Source organism: Taudactylus pleione, unplaced genomic scaffold (genome assembly GCF_031769625.1).
Source record: "Taudactylus pleione unplaced genomic scaffold, aTauple2 ptg000248l, whole genome shotgun sequence".
In the NCBI taxonomy this organism is placed as follows: domain Eukaryota; kingdom Metazoa; phylum Chordata; class Amphibia; order Anura; family Myobatrachidae; genus Taudactylus; species Taudactylus pleione.
Genome location: NW_028284650.1, coordinates 1,096,121 through 1,116,364, shown reverse-complemented (window position 1 = coordinate 1,116,364; position 20,244 = coordinate 1,096,121). Strand labels below are relative to the sequence as shown.

Below are 20,244 nucleotides of genomic sequence, written 5' to 3'. Positions count from 1 at the left end.
CACACTGACTGGTTCGTGCATGCGTACTAAAACCCATACGCATGCGCAGATGTGCGAACATCGCTCGGAGCGAATGAGCGGCCGCTTACGAGCGGCTCTGAATCAGGTCCAGTGTACCTAGGAGATCTGTGTGATTTAGGAACATGGTGCAATTACAACAAAAACTCAGTAAAACAGGAGTCAGACAATACAGCCTAGGTCACTGTATATTAGCCCAGGTCACAGCAATAGTTATAGCCCAATTAGAGAGAAGGTGGGTGGCTCTTAGAAGAGCCTTTGTGTTCATGTGGGAGGGAGAAGGAAAGCAGATCACTTGGCGCTGGTGTACTTGGTGACGGCCTTAGTGCCCTCGGACACGGCGTGCTTGGCCAGCTCTCCCGGCAGTAGCAGGCGTACAGCGGTCTGGATCTCCCGGGAGGTGATGGTGGAGCGCTTGTTGTAATGAGCCAGACGGGAAGCTTCCCCTGCAATGCGCTCAAAGATATCATTCACAAAGGAGTTCATGATGCCCATAGCCTTGGAGGAGATGCCGGTATCTGGGTGCACCTGCTTCAGCACCTTGTACACGTAAATGGCGTAACTCTCCTTCCGGGTCTTCCTACGCTTCTTCCCATCTTTCTTCTGGGTCTTAGTCACCGCTTTTTTTGAGCCTTTCTTGGGCGCTGGCGCAGACTTGGCTGGGTCAGGCATTATCGATATGACAGGTTTTCACACACAGAAAAAAAAACATGTAACTGAAATCTCCCAGACCTGCTTCATTTATAGTCAGCTCATGCAAATAAGGCTTTACCCGTGCTGAATGCACTATTGGGTAGACGTGTCATGTGATGTACTCCGCCTCAAAAACCCATTATTCATTTGCCGATTGGTTCGTGCATGAACATGTATTGCATTGGTTGCTTTTTAAGCAGACCAATCACAGAGCAGGTTGTAGGTCCCATCTGAGTGTATATATAACAAGCAGGTCAAGATCGCAAACTTGTTTCAGCCAGATTTATTATATTGTATCTTTGTGAGTCGGACTCAAGAATGTCTGGAAGAGGGAAACAAGGCGGCAAGACCCGGGCTAAGGCAAAGACCCGCTCATCTCGAGCTGGGCTCCAGTTTCCAGTCGGTCGCGTTCACCGTCTGCTGAGGAAGGGAAACTATGCACAGCGTGTTGGAGCCGGGGCACCGGTGTACCTGGCCGCAGTTCTCGAGTACTTGACGGCTGAGATTCTGGAGCTTGCCGGAAATGCCGCCCGTGACAACAAGAAGACCCGCATTATCCCCCGCCACCTGCAGTTGGCTGTGCGTAATGATGAGGAGCTAAACAAGCTGCTCGGTGGGGTGACTATCGCTCAGGGAGGCGTCCTGCCCAACATCCAGGCTGTACTACTACCCAAGAAGACCGAGAGCCACAAGGCAGCTAAAAGCAAGTAAAGTTGCTTTTAGATACATGTCCCCATAACACAAAGGCTCTTTTCAGAGCCACCCACCCCGTCCCTAAAGAGCTGATTCATGGCTTCAAATATACCAGTGCGAGTAAACGAGCCCGATTTAGCGGTAGAGCCATTGTGCGCCTTCTAGAATTAGAGAACTTGTAATAGTGCAGACACCTAAAGGGGAAGTTTATAGCTCTGTGTATAGAACGTGGGGATGGCTCTGTAAAGGACTGTACAGGGAAACCCAACATTCTGATATAAACATTAAAGGTTTTTAACTTGATTTGCAACGACTACTTGTGACTTGTTAGCCTAGTTCCCTTTGCCAACGCTGGACAGATGAGACTTCAGCCATTGACGATGGCAGCGACAGGCTGGCAGGAAGGAGCGGGGTACTACAGAGTGTGGGCTGTGTGGCAACTAAATAAGGAGACTGTTCATGTAGCCTCCACCGCGGGGGTAAACGGAGCTGAGGTTTTAACAACGTTCTGCCACTTAAATTAATATGTAGTTTATGCTTCAGCTCTTTTAGAAAGATTTGGTGGCTCTAAAAAGAGCCGTTGTGTGTATAGGAGTGCCGAGTACCATCTATGCCCTCTCCCCTCGGATCCTGCGGGCCAGCTGGATGTCTTTGGGCATGATGGTCACCCTCGACCAGATAAGCCTCGCTGGCCTCTTGTAGGGCCATGACAGCAGAGCTCTGGAAGCGCAGGTCGGTCTTGAAATCCTGGGCGATCTCTCTCACCAGACGCTGGAAGGGTAGCTTACGGATCAGCAGCTCGGTGGATTTCTGGTAGCGGCGGATCTCTCGGAGGGCAACAGTCCCTGGTCGGTAGCGATGAGGCTTCTTCACACCGCCGGTAGCTGGGGCGCTCTTCCGCGCAGCCTTGGTTGCCAGCTGCTTGCGGGGAGCTTTCCCTCCTGTAGATTTGCGGGCGGTTTGCTTGGTTCTGGCCATCGTGCTATACGCTAGTACTGTTGGAAGTAGAATGAATATGACTAAAATAGTCGGCAACATCTCTATTTATGCGCTGTGATTTAATAAATTTAGAGCGCCCTTCTTCCTGATTGGCTGAGGGAAATTTTTGGCGGGCTCTTTCAAAGTTACAACGACTTTGTTTCCTCATCAGTTGATTATGTACAGAATGTAAGATTACACGCCAGCGCGGAAATTACAATAAATGGTGTTTTTCGTTTGTTTTTTTTGTTTTTTTTTTCAATTCCAGTCTTTGTAATTTAACCGGGAACCATTTCCTTCTATTCCAGCAAGAATAAACAACGAGAAACATACGGACGGAGATACACTACAATTGTGGACTCTGTTCGGGTGTAAAGTCTCTTGAAATAAATGACATAATCACATACAGTACTGAATAGCTGCCCTGAGCGGGAACAGTTTTGTGTTTAAACAATATGATACCTTCAAGCTACACTCCGGGAGATCATAGTATATACTGTAACTGCAGTAAAAGCAGCCTAGCTCAATGTATCAGCAAAATTCACAATATAATTATAACCATTTTACTAATAAAGCATTAGGAATACATTTATATTATAGTAGGTATCAGTTGTCAATTTGTCATATTGTAAATAGTATTTGAACTGAGTATACTCAGAAGTTTTGCATGCAGTGGATACAATACGATACTAATGAGAAACAGTTGCTTTTGTTACAATCCTATGAAACATTAGTGGATACAATCTGTGGCACATTAGTCCACAAGTTAAACTTCATAAATCGGAGAAACTACAGGAAGAAATACAGGGCTACCTCTGGATAATATATAAGGGTTCACAAAATACTGTACTCGGTGGAAATACAATTCAGAACCATTGTACTAAAGCTTTAGTATAGAAAATAAAACCCTTTTTATGGCTATAATAATCCCTGAATTTTTCTATCTGCACATTCAATATTCTTATTTATTATTTTTCGGTTGTTCTTTTTCTACTGTCCATGACTCCTGAACATGCAAATACTTAGTTATTACTGAGATATAATTAGTAATAGGGAATAAAATATCATATGATATGAGAAAAAAGGAGACAAGAGAAATGGTTATCCAACATATGATATAACTTAAACATGCGACCAAAGGAAAATACATTCGTTTATGTTGTTTCCATTATTTTCCCCATCTAGTTAGTTAGTACCCAGTAGAAGAATACATAGCATAATAATCATCACATCAAATCCAGTTATCAGATCTCCCCCATCCTCCTGTTACTACAACATCTCCCCCCACACTCATCCATTTCTAAGCTCCTATCCTTCCTCTTTGGGGTAACACAGGCTGCTCTGTCCCAGATGCTCTGCACCGGCGGAGATGTGTCTATCATTTGACGTCCATAACTCGAAGCTACAAACCGCACCCGGTAGTTTGCTTAATGGTTCAGGGTCTATAGAACCTAGCATGGATCTGGGTCACTCAGTCACCACGCATGAGAAGGATGGTTTGCGGCCGGCCACCCACTCTAGGAATTCTGGAGACAGTTTTAGCAGATAATGAGCCAGGAACTCATGTCACTTCTTTGCCTGTTCTGTTGATCTTCCATCCATCAGGTCACAATTTCCTCTGCTAGGTGCCATATACCCAAATCGAGCTATAACCACCTTATTGATAGCTCAGAATCTTACACCAACGACTCTGAGGTGACAGATACATTGTATATGTTAATATGCTCATACAGGTCACTTGATGCAATACTGGGTGAGTAGGGATGTTAGGCCGGGTTACAACATTAGTATTTATTTTGACCCGTCATTCGCTGGCTCGCTATCTGCTGTGCAGGGCTGTCTTTCCCTCTTCCTTCTACACTCTCCCATCATTCCGCTTTGTATTTGTCCAGTCTACCGTCTGTTCTTCTTGTCTCCCCATATTGCTCCCATCTCTCCCTTTTCAAATCATAAAGTAATGGGATCAGGCCGCCATCATTCTTTTTACAGACACATTTATCTTATTAAATACACAGAAATGACAAGCAACGTGGATCACTAGAGGAACATTTTGGTAAAATGCCCCCAGCATTCTCCACATCCCGGAGAATCCCAGGCAAGATTAATCTGTAGCTGACTGTGCTATCTGTCCTTATCATGAAGAGCACACACATCACATTTCTGTCTTTCAATATGTGCCCTGCTCTGTAAAGATTGTGCCGCAGAGCACCTTCATTATCTCCAGGGCCAGAAGGAGAGAAAAAAGCCCCGATGGAACATTTTAGCAGCAGAAAAAAGGAGAAATGTGATACATGCCGGGCATGTGCAGCCTGGTGTGGGTGAGCTGCCAGTGGCTATTCCTGTTTTCCTTCGCAACGTCAAAACCAGCATTGACCATAAAGGGCCAGGAGAGACCATGGAGCACAAGTGTGGTGCTCGTTTCTCTTCTCATGCCGTATAAATGACTATTTTTCTGCGCTAGGGAAACACAAGTTGACACCAGAATGTCCCTTACACAAAGACATTGAAGGGTTTACACGGCTACATATTCTGCCAATGGGAACACAGAACGCCCCACGCTCAGCAGCCAATCGCAGCACAGCCAGATGGGTATATAAGCGAAATCATAGTTGTATTATTATTATTATTAGTTGTTATACTCAGAAGTATTCTGTAGAATGGCAGAAACTGCACCAGCTACCGCCGTCCCTGCTCCATCAGAGGACGCAGCCAAAAAGAAAAGACAGACGAAGAAAGCTGCAGGAGGATCATCCAAGAAGAGCCCCAAGTCTTCTGGTCCCAGTGTCTCCGAGCTGATCGTGAGAGCCGTGGCTGCCTCTCAAGAGCGCAGTGGGGTTTCTCTTTCCGCCTTGAAGAAGGCTCTGGCTGCCGGAGGCTATGATGTGGAGAAGAATAACAGCCGCGTCAAACTGGGCGTGAAAGCTTTGGTGACCAAAGGAATCCTCACCCAGGTGAAAGGCACCGGCGCTTCCGGCTCCTTCAAGCTCGATAAGAAGCAGGTTGAAAGCAAGAAGCCCGCCCAGAAATCTCTGAAGCCCAAGAAGCCTGCGGCAAAGAAAGTGGCCAAATCCCCGAAGAAGCCCAAGAAAGCTCCGAGTGCAGCCAAGAGCCCGAAGAAGGTCAAGAAACCAGCAAAGGCGGCTGCTGCCAAAAGCCCAAAGAAGCCTAAAGGCGTCAAGCCTAAGAAGGCTGCCAAGAGCCCCGCCAAGAAGGCAGCGAAGCCCAAAACTGCCAAGAGTCCGGCTAAGAAAGCAGTGAAGCCCAAAGCTGCCAAGAGTCCTGCAAAGAAGGCAGCTAAGCCCAAGAAAGCTGCGGCAAAGAAGTAATGGATCAATCGCCGCAGCCTCGCTTCCTTATTATCACACCAAAGGCTCTTTTCAGAGCCACCCACCCTCTCGTGGCAGAGCTGTAGGCAGATGACGGCCTGGAAGGGGCGCCCTGTACAATTGAGTCATTAGATACAGTAAAATAGAAATGAAATCTCCTGGGCTTACTGAGCAGCAGTCACTACCTTAAGCTTGTGATTTCTGTGTGGTAACGCAGTGTTCTAGAATAGAGCTGATTCTGCAGCAGAACAGCTGGGGAAAGGTATATCGGATGCGCTGGTTTCTACTTTTAGCCGACTACTCGGAGCTAAAGACTAGTGCTGGGGAAAGCAGCAGCGCGCCATCTGCACAACATTCCCTTATACTTTTATCTAATATTATTTACTACCCTCAAGGGCACCGAACACATTTATTTATTAAGTTTCTTATATAGCGCAGCATATTCCGTTGCGCTTTACAATTGTAAACATTAATCTCCACCGAAGTGACGCCCAGCTGCTTAGTGTTATGATCGCTTATGCAGCAATGTCTGTAAACCATGTCCTTGTCTAGCAAGTCACTGGTTTCTTGTTCACTAATTTGTTTATGCACTGTGAAAGGTGATGCGGAACACTTGTGGCGTCATATAAATATGATCATATATAAATTAACAAACTGCAGGTTAGCTGAAAAGCAACAGGATTCTTTTTTTATTGTAGCAAATAAGTTATTCTGTTCATTATAGATCAGGCGTTTATGATGCTGCTTACCGTGGGGAAAAAAATCAAACAAAAGCAGTATGTTCATCAAGCTCATTTCAGGAGTGTTGTAGGTGGCCCTTAAAAGGGCCTTTTTGTTTCTGAAAACGAGATCAGCCGGAGCTAGTTAACCTCCAAAACCATACAGAGTGCGGCCCTGGCGCTTGAGAGCATAGACCACATCCATAGCGGTCACAGTCTTCCTCTTGGCGTGCTCGGTGTAGGTGACGGCGTCCCGGATCACGTTCTCCAGGAACACTTTCAGCACCCCGCGGGTCTCCTCATAAATGAGACCAGAAATGCGCTTCACGCCCCCTCTCCGGGCTAGACGGCGGATAGCAGGCTTGGTGATGCCCTGGATGTTATCCCGCAGCACCTTCCTGTGGCGCTTGGCTCCTCCTTTCCCGAGTCCTTTACCGCCTTTGCCTCTTCCTGACATCTTGAAACCTGTTCAAATCAGTTACAAAAAAGAAACCGTATAAGCAGCACAGCTGCCCTTTATTAAGACAAAGGGCGGACCTGATGGAAGCCTTAAATTTTTGCGAGGAGGAGCCATCTGTATCCCTCCCTTTCTTTTCTAAAGACAGGACATAGCTCTTTTTGAAACTACTTACTACCATTACAATGCAGTCTCTGAAAATCAGCCGCAGAGTAACTTTAATTGTATCATTTCAGCTGCCTGAGACTGTAATGGATAGTGTTGCAAGTTCTTTTTTACTATGAATACTATTTCAAATTTAGAAACATGTAGCTTTTTCTATTGTCTTTGAAACTCAGCAGCAAACACAATTATCCTACAAATTCCGCTGCCAGTGAAAACAGCACTCATGATAAAATTATCATTGTAAGTCTATTATAGCAATATAGTGATTTCTAGTCTACAGCACGATGTGGATAATGTGCGGATATTCTTTTATCCAGATTCTTATCAACAAAGGTTGTGATCACATATTTGTGCTCGTTTAAATAGCACTTGTAATTTTTATCACACATAGCGATAGCTCTAATCTACATTAAATGTAATTAATCTTGGTGGGTATGTGTATGAAAACATTTGCTGTTATGTACCTAATTTAGGTTTCTTTTTCCAAGCCTGACCTACTCTTCCATGTAATTAGTGCTTTATATTATAGTCATTTCCAATAGACGGTCATTCACTGTCTCACTGGTAGCATGTATCATCATACACAATTTTGCCGGCACCTCACTAGTTACTAAGCAGCTTTACTCCAAAATGATTAGTAAATTAATGTTATCGGTATAGATCTGGTATTATATTGTTGGAGTCAGACCTATGGTGCTTGTATTATACCATCTCCCTATTTTGTCTCACAGACACGATGCCACTGACGTGTCCTGTGAGTTGTTCGGATGTTGCCTGCATCCAAGTGTGCTACAAGCGAAGCACAGGATCACCTTATATAATCACTGTAATTGATATATTTAAGGCCGGCTGTCTTGCTGTACTCCCTACGTTAACAATCATGGAAAATGCAGATCAGGGCGTACTTTATTATCTTAAAGGATGGTTTTTATTCTGGATACATTTTAGCTCTTCAAAAATAGTTTCCTCTGAAAGAAACTTTTTTTGCAACCAGCAGAGTGCAAAGAAAACTATGCATGTAAGAGATTCAGGCTATACAGCCTCGGTTACTGCGATTCAGCCAAGTATAGAAGTAGGGTCACAGCACAAACCATGATAGTTACAGCCCGTTAAGAGAGGAGGTGGGTGGCTCTTAGAAGAGCCTTTGTGTTCATGTGGGAGGGAGAAGGAAAGCAGATCACTTGGCGCTGGTGTACTTGGTGACGGCCTTAGTGCCCTCGGACACGGCGTGCTTAGCCAGCTCTCCCGGCAGTAGCAGGCGTACGGCGGTCTGGATCTCCCGGGAGGTGATGGTGGAGCGCTTGTTGTAATGAGCCAGACGGGAAGCTTCCCCTGCAATGCGCTCAAAGATATCATTCACAAAGGAGTTCATGATGCCCATAGCCTTGGAGGAGATGCCGGTATCTGGGTGCACCTGCTTCAGCACCTTGTAGACATAAATGGCGTAACTCTCCTTCCTGGTCTTCCTACGCTTCTTCCCATCTTTCTTCTGGGTCTTAGCCACGGCTTTCTTTGAGCCTTTCTTGGGCGCTGGCGCAGACTTCGCAGGCTCAGGCATTTCGAAGCAACAGACAAAATCTCTTTCGACAATGCAGAAAATGTGTTGCTGACATGGCCCAGTTCTGCTCCATTTATAGTCAGTCCATGCAAATGAGGCCTAAGCCCTTCTGGATGTACTATTGGGTAGACTTTTCTTTTTCAAATGTCGAACGGCAACATAACTCCACCCTATAAATGCTGATTGGTTTGTGCATGACCCTAAGCTGCATTGGACATTGTGTAAAGGGGACCAATCACAGAGTAAGCACTGGATTTCCTGTTTAGAATATAAGGAGTATGGCTGGCTTATAATTCATTTAGATTTTATTTGCACTTGTAAATCGATCATGTCTGGAAGAGGGAAACAGGGCGGCAAGACCCGGGCTAAGGCAAAGACTCGTTCTTCTCGGGCCGGTCTCCAGTTTCCTGTTGGCCGCGTTCACCGGCTGTTGAGGAAGGGAAACTATGCACAGCGTGTGGGAGCCGGGGCACCAGTCTACCTGGCCGCAGTTCTCGAATACCTGACGGCTGAGATACTGGAGCTTGCAGGCAACGCTGCCCGCGACAACAAGAAGACCCGCATCATCCCCCGCCACCTCCAGCTCGCCGTACGCAATGATGAGGAGCTAAACAAACTACTCGGTGGAGTGACCATCGCTCAGGGAGGGGTCCTGCCCAACATCCAGGCCGTGCTACTGCCTAAGAAGACGGAGAGTCACAAGTCGGCCAAGAGCAAGTAATGTAGTCCTGGCAACTTCCACTACAAAACCGATGTCTCTGTAATAGAACAAAGGCTCTTTTAAGAGCCACCCACGTCTTCCTACGAGAGCCTGGAACACGGCCATTGTTTCTTATTGTAGTGACGCCTGGCTGCTCAGCAGCGCTTTGTTTTACCCCATCCCCAACATTCCATCCAGATTGGGGATAGCAGCTGTGCAGAGGAGGCTCTGCTCTATACACACGTCCATTAAAGACTACTGCTGCTAAAACGCTCCCTCATGTATAGAAGCTCTGATCTGTTATGGCACAAGTCTAGTAATAGTCTTTTTTTTCTTTACCATCACCTCTTCTCACAAAAGACCTTTATCTACTGTATCTTATATCTGGTAGGCGGATTTATATACATGCTCATAGTGTAAGTGCATACGGATTTCAAATTAATAAAGTTGCTAGTGTAAAATAAATTGCACTCGGTTTCCCTTTTTTTATTTTTTTGTCATGAACGTGAGAAGATTAATTTAACATGATGGAATTGTGGTGTAACCACTGAAAGGAAATATAGACGGGCTTTCTGGCAAGTTAAAATCAAGTAAATACAATACCACTAGGGTTGTTGCTGACCTCACAATTGAGATTATTTAAAGACAACCTCACATTTCCAAATAGTTTGTACAGAAGGGGTCTGGAATCTGGCGCACCTATAATTTGTATGATCCACAGTGTAGTATATAATATTTGTTTTTTTTGACTATCAAAATATCGCGGAGAGTGAGTCCAAAGGGAAAAACAATCCCTGTGCTGTGGAACAGGGATGGGGGGTTATTTTCATGCAAGTGACTGCGGGTTTTGTTGGTGCACCGCATTTTATTTCCCCCCCATAAAGAGGCTCCTGTCGCCATCCAAAACAGCGACAGGCTGCCAGAAAGGAGACGGGGGAAGACAAATTGCGCTTTGAGCTCCGACTTTAAATGGGAGTTTTGTACTTTCTTACCGACCGAGTTGGAGAGCAGAGTTGAGGATTACCTAGTATCCTGTTGCTCAAACTAATATGTAGTTTATGCTTCAGCTCGCTTAGAAAGATGTGGTGGCTCTGAAAAGAGCCTTTGTGGTTTTTTTGTGTGTATAGGAGTGCCGAGTACCACCTAAGCCCTCTCCCCTCGGATCCTGCGGGCCAGCTGGATGTCTTTGGGCATGATGGTCACCCTCTTGGCGTGGATGGCGCACAGGTTGGTGTCCTCGAAGAGCCCGACCAGATAAGCCTCGCTGGCCTCTTGTAGGGCCATGACAGCAGAGCTCTGGAAGCGTAGGTCGGTCTTGAAATCCTGGGCGATCTCTCTCACCAGTCGCTGGAAGGGCAGCTTACGGATCAGCAACTCAGTGGATTTCTGGTAGCGACGGATCTCTCGGAGCGCAACAGTCCCGGGTCGGTAGCGGTGAGGCTTCTTCACGCCGCCGGTAGCTGGGGCACTCTTCCGGGCAGCCTTGGTTGCCAGCTGCTTGCGGGGAGCTTTCCCTCCTGTAGATTTGCGGGCGGTCTGCTTGGTCCTGGCCATTATTCCTCCAAAGTGACTAAATACACAGACAGTGACACAACAGCGTTTAGCAAACCTATATATAAAGAGTGCTTCACGCTGATTGGATAGAAGTAGTCCTGCCCTCTCCACCGATTGGCTTTAAAAAAAATAAAAATAAAAACGCTTTTTCAAAAATCCCGCCGTTTAAACGTCCAGCCTACTTTTCCAGATTCTGGAAGTGAATGCAGGAAGGCGTTGCTGAGTTTTTGCTCACCATTGTACAAACTACACATCCCAGCCTAAAGGTGTTCTGTTAGGGCATGTTACATCTGTGGCAGCCTGGCATGTGAAGGTCACCATCAGTTATAATGCCATAAATTGCCTATTCCTAGTACAAGCGAGTGAACGTTTCTTCTAGGTATCAAGCAGAAGTGATAAAAAAAAATAAGTCCCCTTTAAAAACCCCACTTCTTGCAAAAAATGCTGATGACACTTACCCTAGGTAGAAATATTTAAATGTATATTGAAATTGATACATAAGGAGTCCCATACATTTCAATTACCCTCATTACAGTCGGCAATAGTAATGTGATTGGGAGGCAGACTGCAATAGTATGTATTCCCGGAATACATACTGTAGTCTGTAGCAGTCAGCTTTACATTATCAGAGGTGCAAGACCTATCGGAGCACTGTAAGAAGTTAAAGCCGGCAGCTAGCTCAGGGCGCCCCATCACCCATAGTCTAGGTCCCGGACCTAACCCCACGCACCAACCAGAGGCGACTCTCGCACAGTGTTTACAGGGCTACATTCCAGCCTACCTACCACTCTCCTCAATTACGCTGGACATAAGGAAATCTTTTCACATCCAGACAAATATCATAATAGATCATTTTGGGGTGTCTCTGGGAATGAACATGCATTTGTAATGACCATTAGAATAATATGTTGTTATTCCCCCCGGGGCTTTAGCAAAACTTTTCAGAGACTCCTCCGCAGGGTAACTTTAGCCACCAGATATTTTCGGGGGTGGCTGGGGCAATAGCCATCTCCGAGAAGCAGTTACCCAATCTATTATCAGCCTCATCAAATGCCACCCCACCGTGGGAACCGGATGAATGGGCTGTATAGCCCTGTCTCACTCTTGTATTTTTCCAGCAGGAGTCCGAGTCACCGCTCTAGGAACGTGTCTGTGTGGGTAAGAAAGCCTAAACAGTCTTCTGCCAAACCAGGAGCAGCGTTAGTTTGGCTTCTGATTGTCGCTAGACGACTGAAAACAATCTGGCTATTTTAATAATTGTCAGATAGACTGACTGACTCATTTACTAATATGTCTTCAAAACACTCAATATCTCTATTCCTTTGTGCAGTGTGTTGTAATTCCAGTGTGGTTTAGTGGTTCTATCTTCTGATATATATGATACTGTTACAATAGAGGCTAAGGCTTCCATAGCCCATATTGTAACTGTATAAAGCTCGTTCATTGCTACATTTACATTCAGTTGCAAACATGACATACCACCAATGTTATTCACATTTACTGCTCTAGAAGATAAAAATCTGTCTTAAACCAGTGTAATGCTCTGACATTTGACAAATTACTTTTAAAGGAGGGTATGTCTGAAAATGGATCTTAATGCTGATTTAAATGTATGCAATGTGTAATTCTTTCCACAAAATAGAGCAGGAGCCCTTCCCAGGCAGAAAGGGGTTTGTCAATACTTTTCTTTTAAAAGGGATTTCCTACAGTTAACGCTTAAAGAAGCACTGACCATTGCGGTTGTTTCTTTATAAACAGTGTAATTATCAGTCTAGAACTAGTCAGCCACATACACTGATTTGTGCCATCATAGAAACAGAGGCCGTAATAATCTAACATAGGGACACCCATAGGACAATGCTTTAATGTACTCACTCAATACATTTACAAGACCGACAGAGAGTGACTACGTGCAGATTTCACCTATAAGCTGTCGTTTCCCCATAATTTACTAGTAACGATCTAAATATAAACCAGCAAACAGGCTTATATTAGGACTCTGTATAAGGTCTGGCGTCAGCCAGGACAAGATACATATAATAGTACAAGGGAATAATTATAGCGCTCTCATAGAAGAAATAGGCGGCCCTGAAAAGGGCCTTTGTGTGGGTGATAGTATTCAATGTACATCAGTGTTCAGCCCCCGAATCCATAGAGAGTGCGGCCCTGGCGTTTCAGAGCGTACACCACATCCATAGCGGTGACTGTCTTCCTCTTGGCGTGTTCGGTGTAGGTGACGGCGTCCCGGATAACGTTCTCCAGGAAGACCTTCAGCACCCCGCGGGTCTCCTCATAAATGAGACCAGAAATGCGCTTCACGCCTCCTCTCCGGGCGAGACGGCGAATAGCAGGCTTGGTGATGCCCTGGATGTTATCCCGCAGCACTTTCCTGTGGCGCTTGGCTCCTCCTTTTCCGAGCCCCTTTCCGCCTTTGCCTCTGCCAGACATGTTGCTTTTTAATCACTTGTATTGTATCACTCGCTGTAAAGAGAACAAAACTGTTACAATTACAGCAAAGTCCTCCTCTTATACAGTGCGAGCGGACCAAATGGGAAACCTCTGGTCTATGAGGGAGGAGTCCTCCAAGGCGTCACATCCTGCTGCTTGTGACGCTCCTAATATAGGGACAATATCAGTTTCGGGATTCCTACCAATGCAGTTATTGATATTTTACTTTATACAAGAACTCATCCTCCATTCAGACTGAACTGAGACGGTGTATGTGTCTAATGAGTTATGTGTCTCTATTAGATGGTGATTATGACATTACTGTTCCTATGCACTGGCGTGTTCTGCCCCTTCCCAAACTGTCTCTCCCGCCCTCTCTCATTTTGAAATCTCACTTTTCTGGGTCTTTTGTAGTCTTACCTGTGATCTCCTGCAGTCTCCGCTGGAGACACTAACCTAAATATTGAAACTTCTCATCCCACTTTAGCTGCCCCATACTCATCCTTCTTACCCACCTCATTCCCCTCACCACTCTCATTATCTGCCTATATTGCTATTCTCCTGCCTCTACACCAGCAGTTATATTTTTACCACCTCTCTCTTTTCATACGTCATTCCCTGCCTGTTCACCTTTACCTGACTCTACTTCATCCCTCCATTCCTCTCACCCCTCATTGAATGATGCTGCTCAGGGCTGCTGCTGCAGACTGATGGTGCATACACACGGTCAGATGTATCAGATGAAGGATTTGAGCAACAATTTGAACGATTCTACGAACAGTTTGAACGATTTCTGACTGCATTAAAATAAATGGAATCGTCCAAATCTGACTGCAAACACATCAGATTCAGATATCGTTATCTGACAAGCGGGAACGCGCATCGTTCATCGTTGAAGGCTCATGTCAGATTTTCTGTCAGATTTGAATGATTTTTAAAATCGTTATCGTTCAGATCTGACAGGAAATTTGACCGTGTGTATGCACCATGAGACTTTAGAGCCGACCCACTCGCATAGGTCTGAGTCCAGGGCCCTATGCAAGAAAGGGACCGTGCCTGTTACTCTGCTCGCTTGGCAAAGCTGGGCGCCATCGATAAAGGGGCATGGCCTACTTTCCATATGCAACGATTCCTAGATGACGTTACTTGGGGGCATGCCCGTATGGCACGCCTCCCATTTCATGTCAGGCTGGGGACAAGCCCAGTTTTCTGTCAGCAGCTGGGCTGCCCCAGCCATCTACCAGCACTGAATGGATGCCACACGCATGCCCTTAAAATTATAATATGCAGAACTGTAATCTCAGCACGGGAGTGGCTCCGGGGGCCCTATGTAAGTCCTCAGAGAAACAGCACAGTAGTAGTTGCTCCATCACCTATCCTTTCAATGCGTTTTGGGACCATTTGTCCCTTTCTCGGTGGTAATGAGAAATGAATTCACTTTAAATAGCCGTGCAGCCAGTCCCTTCCGGTACCGGTTTGAAGAGATCCGGTGTGGGAAGAGACTGTAGCTTTGCGTATTCCCTGATGTGTCATACGCTCTGTCATGTACACCTAATGGTGGTCCCTCGGATCTGACATGAGTTGCAGTCTTTTCCTTCTGTTTATCTTTTCCGAACGTGGCCGGAAGTGACGTCCTCGGGCGGCCCGGATGCAGGGAAACTTTGTCTCTGAATATATTGTCCCTAGGCTTGCGATGTTGTTGTGGAAACTGAGGCCCCCATTTATCAATGAAGGTAAACACCAGCACAATTTTTAATTTAGGAACACTGTGATACAAACAAAAAATTCACTGTTATTTACCAATACTTACCCCTCCAGCGAGGACCCGCGAATTCCTCCTCCTCTGCGATGTCCTCCGCTGGGCTGCTGGCAACCTCACGCTGGTAGCGACAGGGTCTTGTGTAATACGCATGTGCGACACGGGGACCCAGCAGTGGCTGGAAGGCTTTGCTGAAGCCAGAAGGGCCGCGACTGGTGCCCATTGCCGTCAATGGGGACTTCAGTGCTCTCGCCATCTTTGATTACCGCTGTTTGTTAAATGCAAAAAAGAAGTCATAACCCCAAGCGAGCGCTAAAGGAAATATACTATGTTGATAAATGGGGGCCTGAAAGTGTCTTTATTGTAGTTGCCAGAATACTGTTTATGATGGAGGATATTCTCTCATTAGGAAAAGTGATAGAGTTAATCCATTTTCTTCTCCTTTGTGTAAATCATATGGGGCATTCTAACTTCTTCTGCATAACAAACAGTGCATTGTGAGTGTCTTCAACATTCTGTGCAGCACAGGTAGATTTCTACTCTCACCTGCTGGTGCTGGGTCCCGCTATTTATGTAAGTGCTCCGTTGGTTGCAAGTGTTAAATTTGTGGCCCAAGGGTATTTAACCCATGTAAATCTACAGCTACTTGTTCAAATTAATACAATCTGTACCTGTGCCCACTTTACCAGCCCATTTCATGCCTGAAACCTTGTTAGGCCAGGTGAAATACTAGTGAGTCATAAGTAAGTGACCTCCTGCTGTTGGTTGGAATTGTCAAATTTGTGGCAAAAGGCTATTTAACCCTTGCAACACTACAGCTACTTATTAAAAAATATATAATTTGGTACCTTATGTCCACTTTGCCAGCCTATTTCATGCCCAAAACCCTTTTGGGCCAAGCAAAATACAAGTGGATCATATGTAAGTGACCCCACTCTGTTTGTTTCAAGTGTCATTTTTGTTGTCCAAGGCTATTTAACCCTTGAAACACTACAGCTACTTATTCAAAATGGTATAATTTGGTGCCTCTGCTCACTTTACAAGCCAATTACATGCTCAAAATCTTTTTGGGCAAGGCAAAATACAAGAAAGTCAGTGGCGAAAGTCTCATACTCCAACTAACTTGCTCACATATAAGACTATCTACAACTCTTATCGTACTGCTCTGGATACTGCCAAACAAACATATTTCCAGTCTCTTATCTCTGCTCAAGCCTCTAACCCCAAGCGACTTTTTAATACATTTAAACTGCTTCTTACCCCTCCCTCACCCAAACCACCTCCTACTATCTGTGCACAAGATTTTGCTTCCTATTTTAGGGACAAGATTGATGAGATCCGAAATGAAATGGTATGTTCTTCCTCAGCTAGTGACCTGCTCAATTCCCTACCTGAATCCTATGGCACATTCTCTTCATTTGATCTCACAAATGAAGATGAAGTATCAACACTCGTCTTATCCTCCTACTCTATTACCTCTTCTCTAGATCCTATACTCTCACAAATCAGTAAAGCTCTGTCTCCTGTGCTTATCCCAACCGTATCTAAAATCTGTAATCTCTCTCTCTCTCTACTGGCAACTTTCCATCACTGTTCAAGCATGCAATGATTACTCCTATTCTGAAAAAACAAAACTCTGAATCCAACACTCTCTCAAATTACTGTCCTATCTCCCAGCTCCCATGCCCCTCCAAGCTACTTGAGAGACTTGTCTACACCAGCTTCACACACTTTCTTAACTCACACAACTTATTGGTCCCACTTCAGTCCAGCTTCCATTCCCAACACTCCACAGAGACAGCACTGACTAAGGTAGTAAATGATCTGGTCACTGCCAAGGCTAAAAGCCATTACTCACTCCTAATTCTTCTAGATCTCTCTGCTGCTTTTGACACTGTTGACCACTCTCTTCTCATACAAACACTACAATCCCTAGGTCTTAAGGACACGGCTCTTTCTTGGTTCTCTTCCTACCTATCTGGTCGCTCTTTTACTGTTCATTTGCTGATTCTGCCTCCTCTTCGCTACCTCTATCAGTTGGAGTACTGCAAGGCTCTGTCTTAGGGCCTCTGTTATTCTCAATCTATACCACTAATCAGCTCTTTTGGATTTCAGTACCATCTGTATGCGGAGGATACTCAAATCTACCTATCTTCCCCAGATTTATCACCATCTGTACTCGTCCGTGTCACTGAATGTCTTTCTGCCATTTCATCTTGGATGTCATCTCGCCACCTGAAACTTAATATTTCTAAAACAGAATTAATTATATTTCCACCAGCCAATAACAGTTACCAACCTGATCTCTCTATCACTGTTGATAACTCGACAATCCACCCTGCCCCACAAGCTTGCTGCCTAGGAGTCATACTTGACTCTGAACTGTCCTTTGTTCCCCACATTCAATCTGTCTCAAAATCATGTTACATACATCTAAAAGACATATCCAAAATTTGACCATATCTCATACAAAACGCTGCAAAAACTCTAATCCATGCACTCATTATTTCCCGCATTGACTATTGCAATGGCCTTCTTACTGGTCTTCCCAAAAACAGGCTATCGCCATTACAATCAATTATGAATGCAGCAGCATGGCTTATCTTCCTTGCCAAACGTTCATCGTCTGCTGCCCTGCTCTGTCAGTCCCTCCATTGGTTGCCGGTTTTCTACTGTATTCAAAACAAAATAATCTTACTTACACATAAAGCTATTAACCAAACCACACCAACATACATTTCTTCACTCATCTCAAAATATCTCCCTACCCGACCTCTCCGCTCAGCACAAGATTTGCTCTCTCATCCCCACGCATTACTTGCTCCCACTCACTCACGGTTACAGGACTTTCTTCAGGCTGCACCCACTCTATGGAATGCCATACCACGCACAATACAACTTTCCTCTAGTCTCCAATCCTTCAAGCGATCCCTGAAAACTCACCTCTTCAGGCAAGCTTATCAAATCCCAGAACGGCCCACATAACCTTCATAGCTTCCATATCTAATTACATCCCCTTTCGCAGTCCACACAAAACCTCACACATCCTCTTTCTCTCACATCCTCATGACATTTGGCCGACATTCCGGTGTGAATGGATCATGCAGCCCACCAAGAAACTGTGCATTCTGGTTGGACCAAAATGCAATATATAGCACCTGTCCTTGTGTATCAATGCCTATTTCCCTATAGATTGTAAGCTTGCGAGCAGGGCCTTCCTACCTTTATATTGGTCTGTTATTACCCAGTTTTGGTCTATTAATGTTTGCAATTGTAAAGCACAACGGAATATGCTGCTCTATATAAGAAACTGTTAATAAATAAATAAAATAATGTAAGTGACCCCCCTTTTGTAGGTTGCAAAGTTCAAATTTGTGGCCCAAGGCTATTCAACCCTTGCAAAACTATAGCTACTTTTTCAAATCAAAATAATCTCTACCTGTGCCCAAATTAAGCAGCCTGCTGTATTTCATGCACAAACCTTTTTTGGGCCAGGCAAAATACAAGTGGTTTATGTGTTACTGACCTCCTCTGTTGGTTTTAAGTGTCAAATTAGTGGCCCAATGCTATTTAACCCTTGCATCACTACAAATACTTATTCAAAATAGTATAATGGGGTACCTGTGCCCACTTTGCCAGCCTTTTTCATGCCCAAAACCTAGTTGTACCAGGTAAAATACAAGTGGATCACGAGTAAGTCACCTCCTACTGTTGGTTGGAAGTGTCAAATTAGTGACCCAAGGTTTTTTAACCCTTGCAACACTACAGCCATTTATCCAAAATGGTAAATTATGGTGCTGTGCCCACTTTGCCAGCCTATTTCATGCCTAAAACCTTGTTGGGCCAGGCAAAATACAATTGAGTCATGTGTAAGTGACCCCCTCTGTTGGTTTCAAGTGTCAAATTAGTGGCCCAAGGCTATTGAACCCTTGCAAAACTACAGCTACACTACATAATCAAATCAATACAATCTGTGCCCACTTTGCCAGCCTATTCAATGTCCAAAACCTTGTTGGGCCAGGCAAAATACAAGTGTGTGACAAGTAAGTGACCTCCCTCTGTTGGTTGCATAGGTCAAATTTGTGGCCCAAGTCTGTTTAACCCTTGCAAAACTACAGTTACTTATTGAAATCAATACAATCTGTACCTGTGCCTAAATGTGGCAGCCTATTTCATGCCCAAAACCTAATTGGGCCAGGCAAAATATGAGTGGTTCATATGTAGGTGTTGGTATCTGTTGATTGAGTGGTTCATATGTAGGTGTTGGTATCTGTTGTTTGAGTGGTTCATATGTAGGTGTTGGTATCTGTTGGTATCAAATGTCATATTAATGGCTCAAGATATTTAATCCTTGAAACACTACAGCTATTTATTCAAAATGGTAAAATATGGTGCCTTTGCCTACTTCGACAGCCTATTTTATGGCCAAAACATTTGTTGGCCATGCAAAATACAAGTGGGTCATATGTAAGTGACCCCCATCTGTTTGATACAAGTGTAATTTTTGTGGTCCAAGGCTATTTAACCCTTGCAAAACTACAGCTACTTATTCAAATCAATACAATCTGTACGTGTGCTCACTTTTTGCCAGGTATTCAGTCGGGAAGCCGGCGGACCTAATCCCGATAGCCGGCTTCCTGACTGTCATATCCCGGCAAGGGTCTAAAGGCAGGCGTCGATATGCCGACGCCTGTCATTAGACATACACTCGGAGCCCGACGCCCGGCATCCCGATCGAAGGGACGCCGAGCGCGGATAGCCACAGGGGGGGAGAGTTAGGTTTAGGGTTCCCGGGGGGGGACTTAGGGTTAAACACCCCCCCTGGGAGTTTAGGTGTAGGCTATGGGAAGGGGGAGTCAGCATTAGGCACCCCCTCAGGGGACTTAGGTTTAGGCGGCGGGGAAGGGTGGTTACGTTTAGGCACTTAGAGAGGGGATTAGGGTTAGGCACTGGGGGGAAGGTTAGGGTAAGGCACCGCGAAGGAAGGGTTATGGGGGTCGAAATAGGTTAGTATATACTTACCTTTAATGATCGGGATTTCCTTTTCTGCCGAGATGCCGCTGTCAGGATTCCAACTGCCGGGCATGGGTCCAGCGGTAAATCATACCGATACCCTTTGCCAGCCTATTTCATACCCAAAGCCTTATTGGGCCTGGCAAAATACAAGTGGGTCACG

General features: G+C 45.1%; 7 protein-coding genes and 2 pseudogenes across 7 annotated transcripts; 3 read left to right on the top strand and 6 right to left on the bottom strand.

The window, feature by feature from the left end:
- Positions 1-309: 309 nt before the first annotated feature.
- Positions 310-706, bottom strand: LOC148515445 (histone H2B 1.1-like). Its single transcript, XM_088479921.1, has one exon. The coding sequence runs from the start codon at positions 688-690 to the stop codon at positions 310-312; it is 381 nt and encodes a 126-aa protein (XP_088336047.1). The 5' UTR covers positions 691-706.
- Positions 707-993: 287 nt separating this feature from the next.
- Positions 994-1,638, top strand: LOC148515444 (histone H2A type 1-like). Its single transcript, XM_088479920.1, has one exon. The coding sequence runs from the start codon at positions 1,030-1,032 to the stop codon at positions 1,420-1,422; it is 393 nt and encodes a 130-aa protein (XP_088336046.1). The 5' UTR covers positions 994-1,029; the 3' UTR covers positions 1,423-1,638.
- A 374-nt stretch (positions 1,639-2,012) lies between these two features.
- On the bottom strand, positions 2,013-2,392 carry LOC148515443 (histone H3-like; annotated as a pseudogene).
- A 2,634-nt stretch (positions 2,393-5,026) lies between these two features.
- On the top strand, positions 5,027-5,746 carry LOC148515442 (histone H1 pseudogene; annotated as a pseudogene).
- A 746-nt stretch (positions 5,747-6,492) lies between these two features.
- Positions 6,493-6,899, bottom strand: LOC148515441 (histone H4). Its single transcript, XM_088479919.1, has one exon. The coding sequence runs from the start codon at positions 6,882-6,884 to the stop codon at positions 6,573-6,575; it is 312 nt and encodes a 103-aa protein (XP_088336045.1). The 5' UTR covers positions 6,885-6,899; the 3' UTR covers positions 6,493-6,572.
- Positions 6,900-8,197: 1,298 nt separating this feature from the next.
- On the bottom strand, positions 8,198-8,636 carry LOC148515440 (histone H2B 1.1-like). The gene has a single exon (XM_088479918.1). The coding sequence runs from the start codon at positions 8,605-8,607 to the stop codon at positions 8,227-8,229; it is 381 nt and encodes a 126-aa protein (XP_088336044.1). The 5' UTR covers positions 8,608-8,636; the 3' UTR covers positions 8,198-8,226.
- Positions 8,637-8,896: 260 nt separating this feature from the next.
- LOC148515439 (histone H2A type 1-like) lies at positions 8,897-9,399 on the top strand. Its single transcript, XM_088479917.1, has one exon. It carries the CDS (start codon positions 8,936-8,938, stop codon positions 9,326-9,328), a length of 393 nt encoding a protein of 130 aa, XP_088336043.1. The 5' UTR covers positions 8,897-8,935; the 3' UTR covers positions 9,329-9,399.
- A 1,051-nt stretch (positions 9,400-10,450) lies between these two features.
- Positions 10,451-10,861, bottom strand: LOC148515438 (histone H3). The gene has a single exon (XM_088479916.1). The coding sequence runs from the start codon at positions 10,859-10,861 to the stop codon at positions 10,451-10,453; it is 411 nt and encodes a 136-aa protein (XP_088336042.1).
- Positions 10,862-12,757: 1,896 nt separating this feature from the next.
- On the bottom strand, positions 12,758-13,337 carry LOC148515437 (histone H4). Its single transcript, XM_088479915.1, has one exon. It carries the CDS (start codon positions 13,307-13,309, stop codon positions 12,998-13,000), a length of 312 nt encoding a protein of 103 aa, XP_088336041.1. The 5' UTR covers positions 13,310-13,337; the 3' UTR covers positions 12,758-12,997.
- Between the last annotated feature and the right edge of the window lie 6,907 nt (positions 13,338-20,244).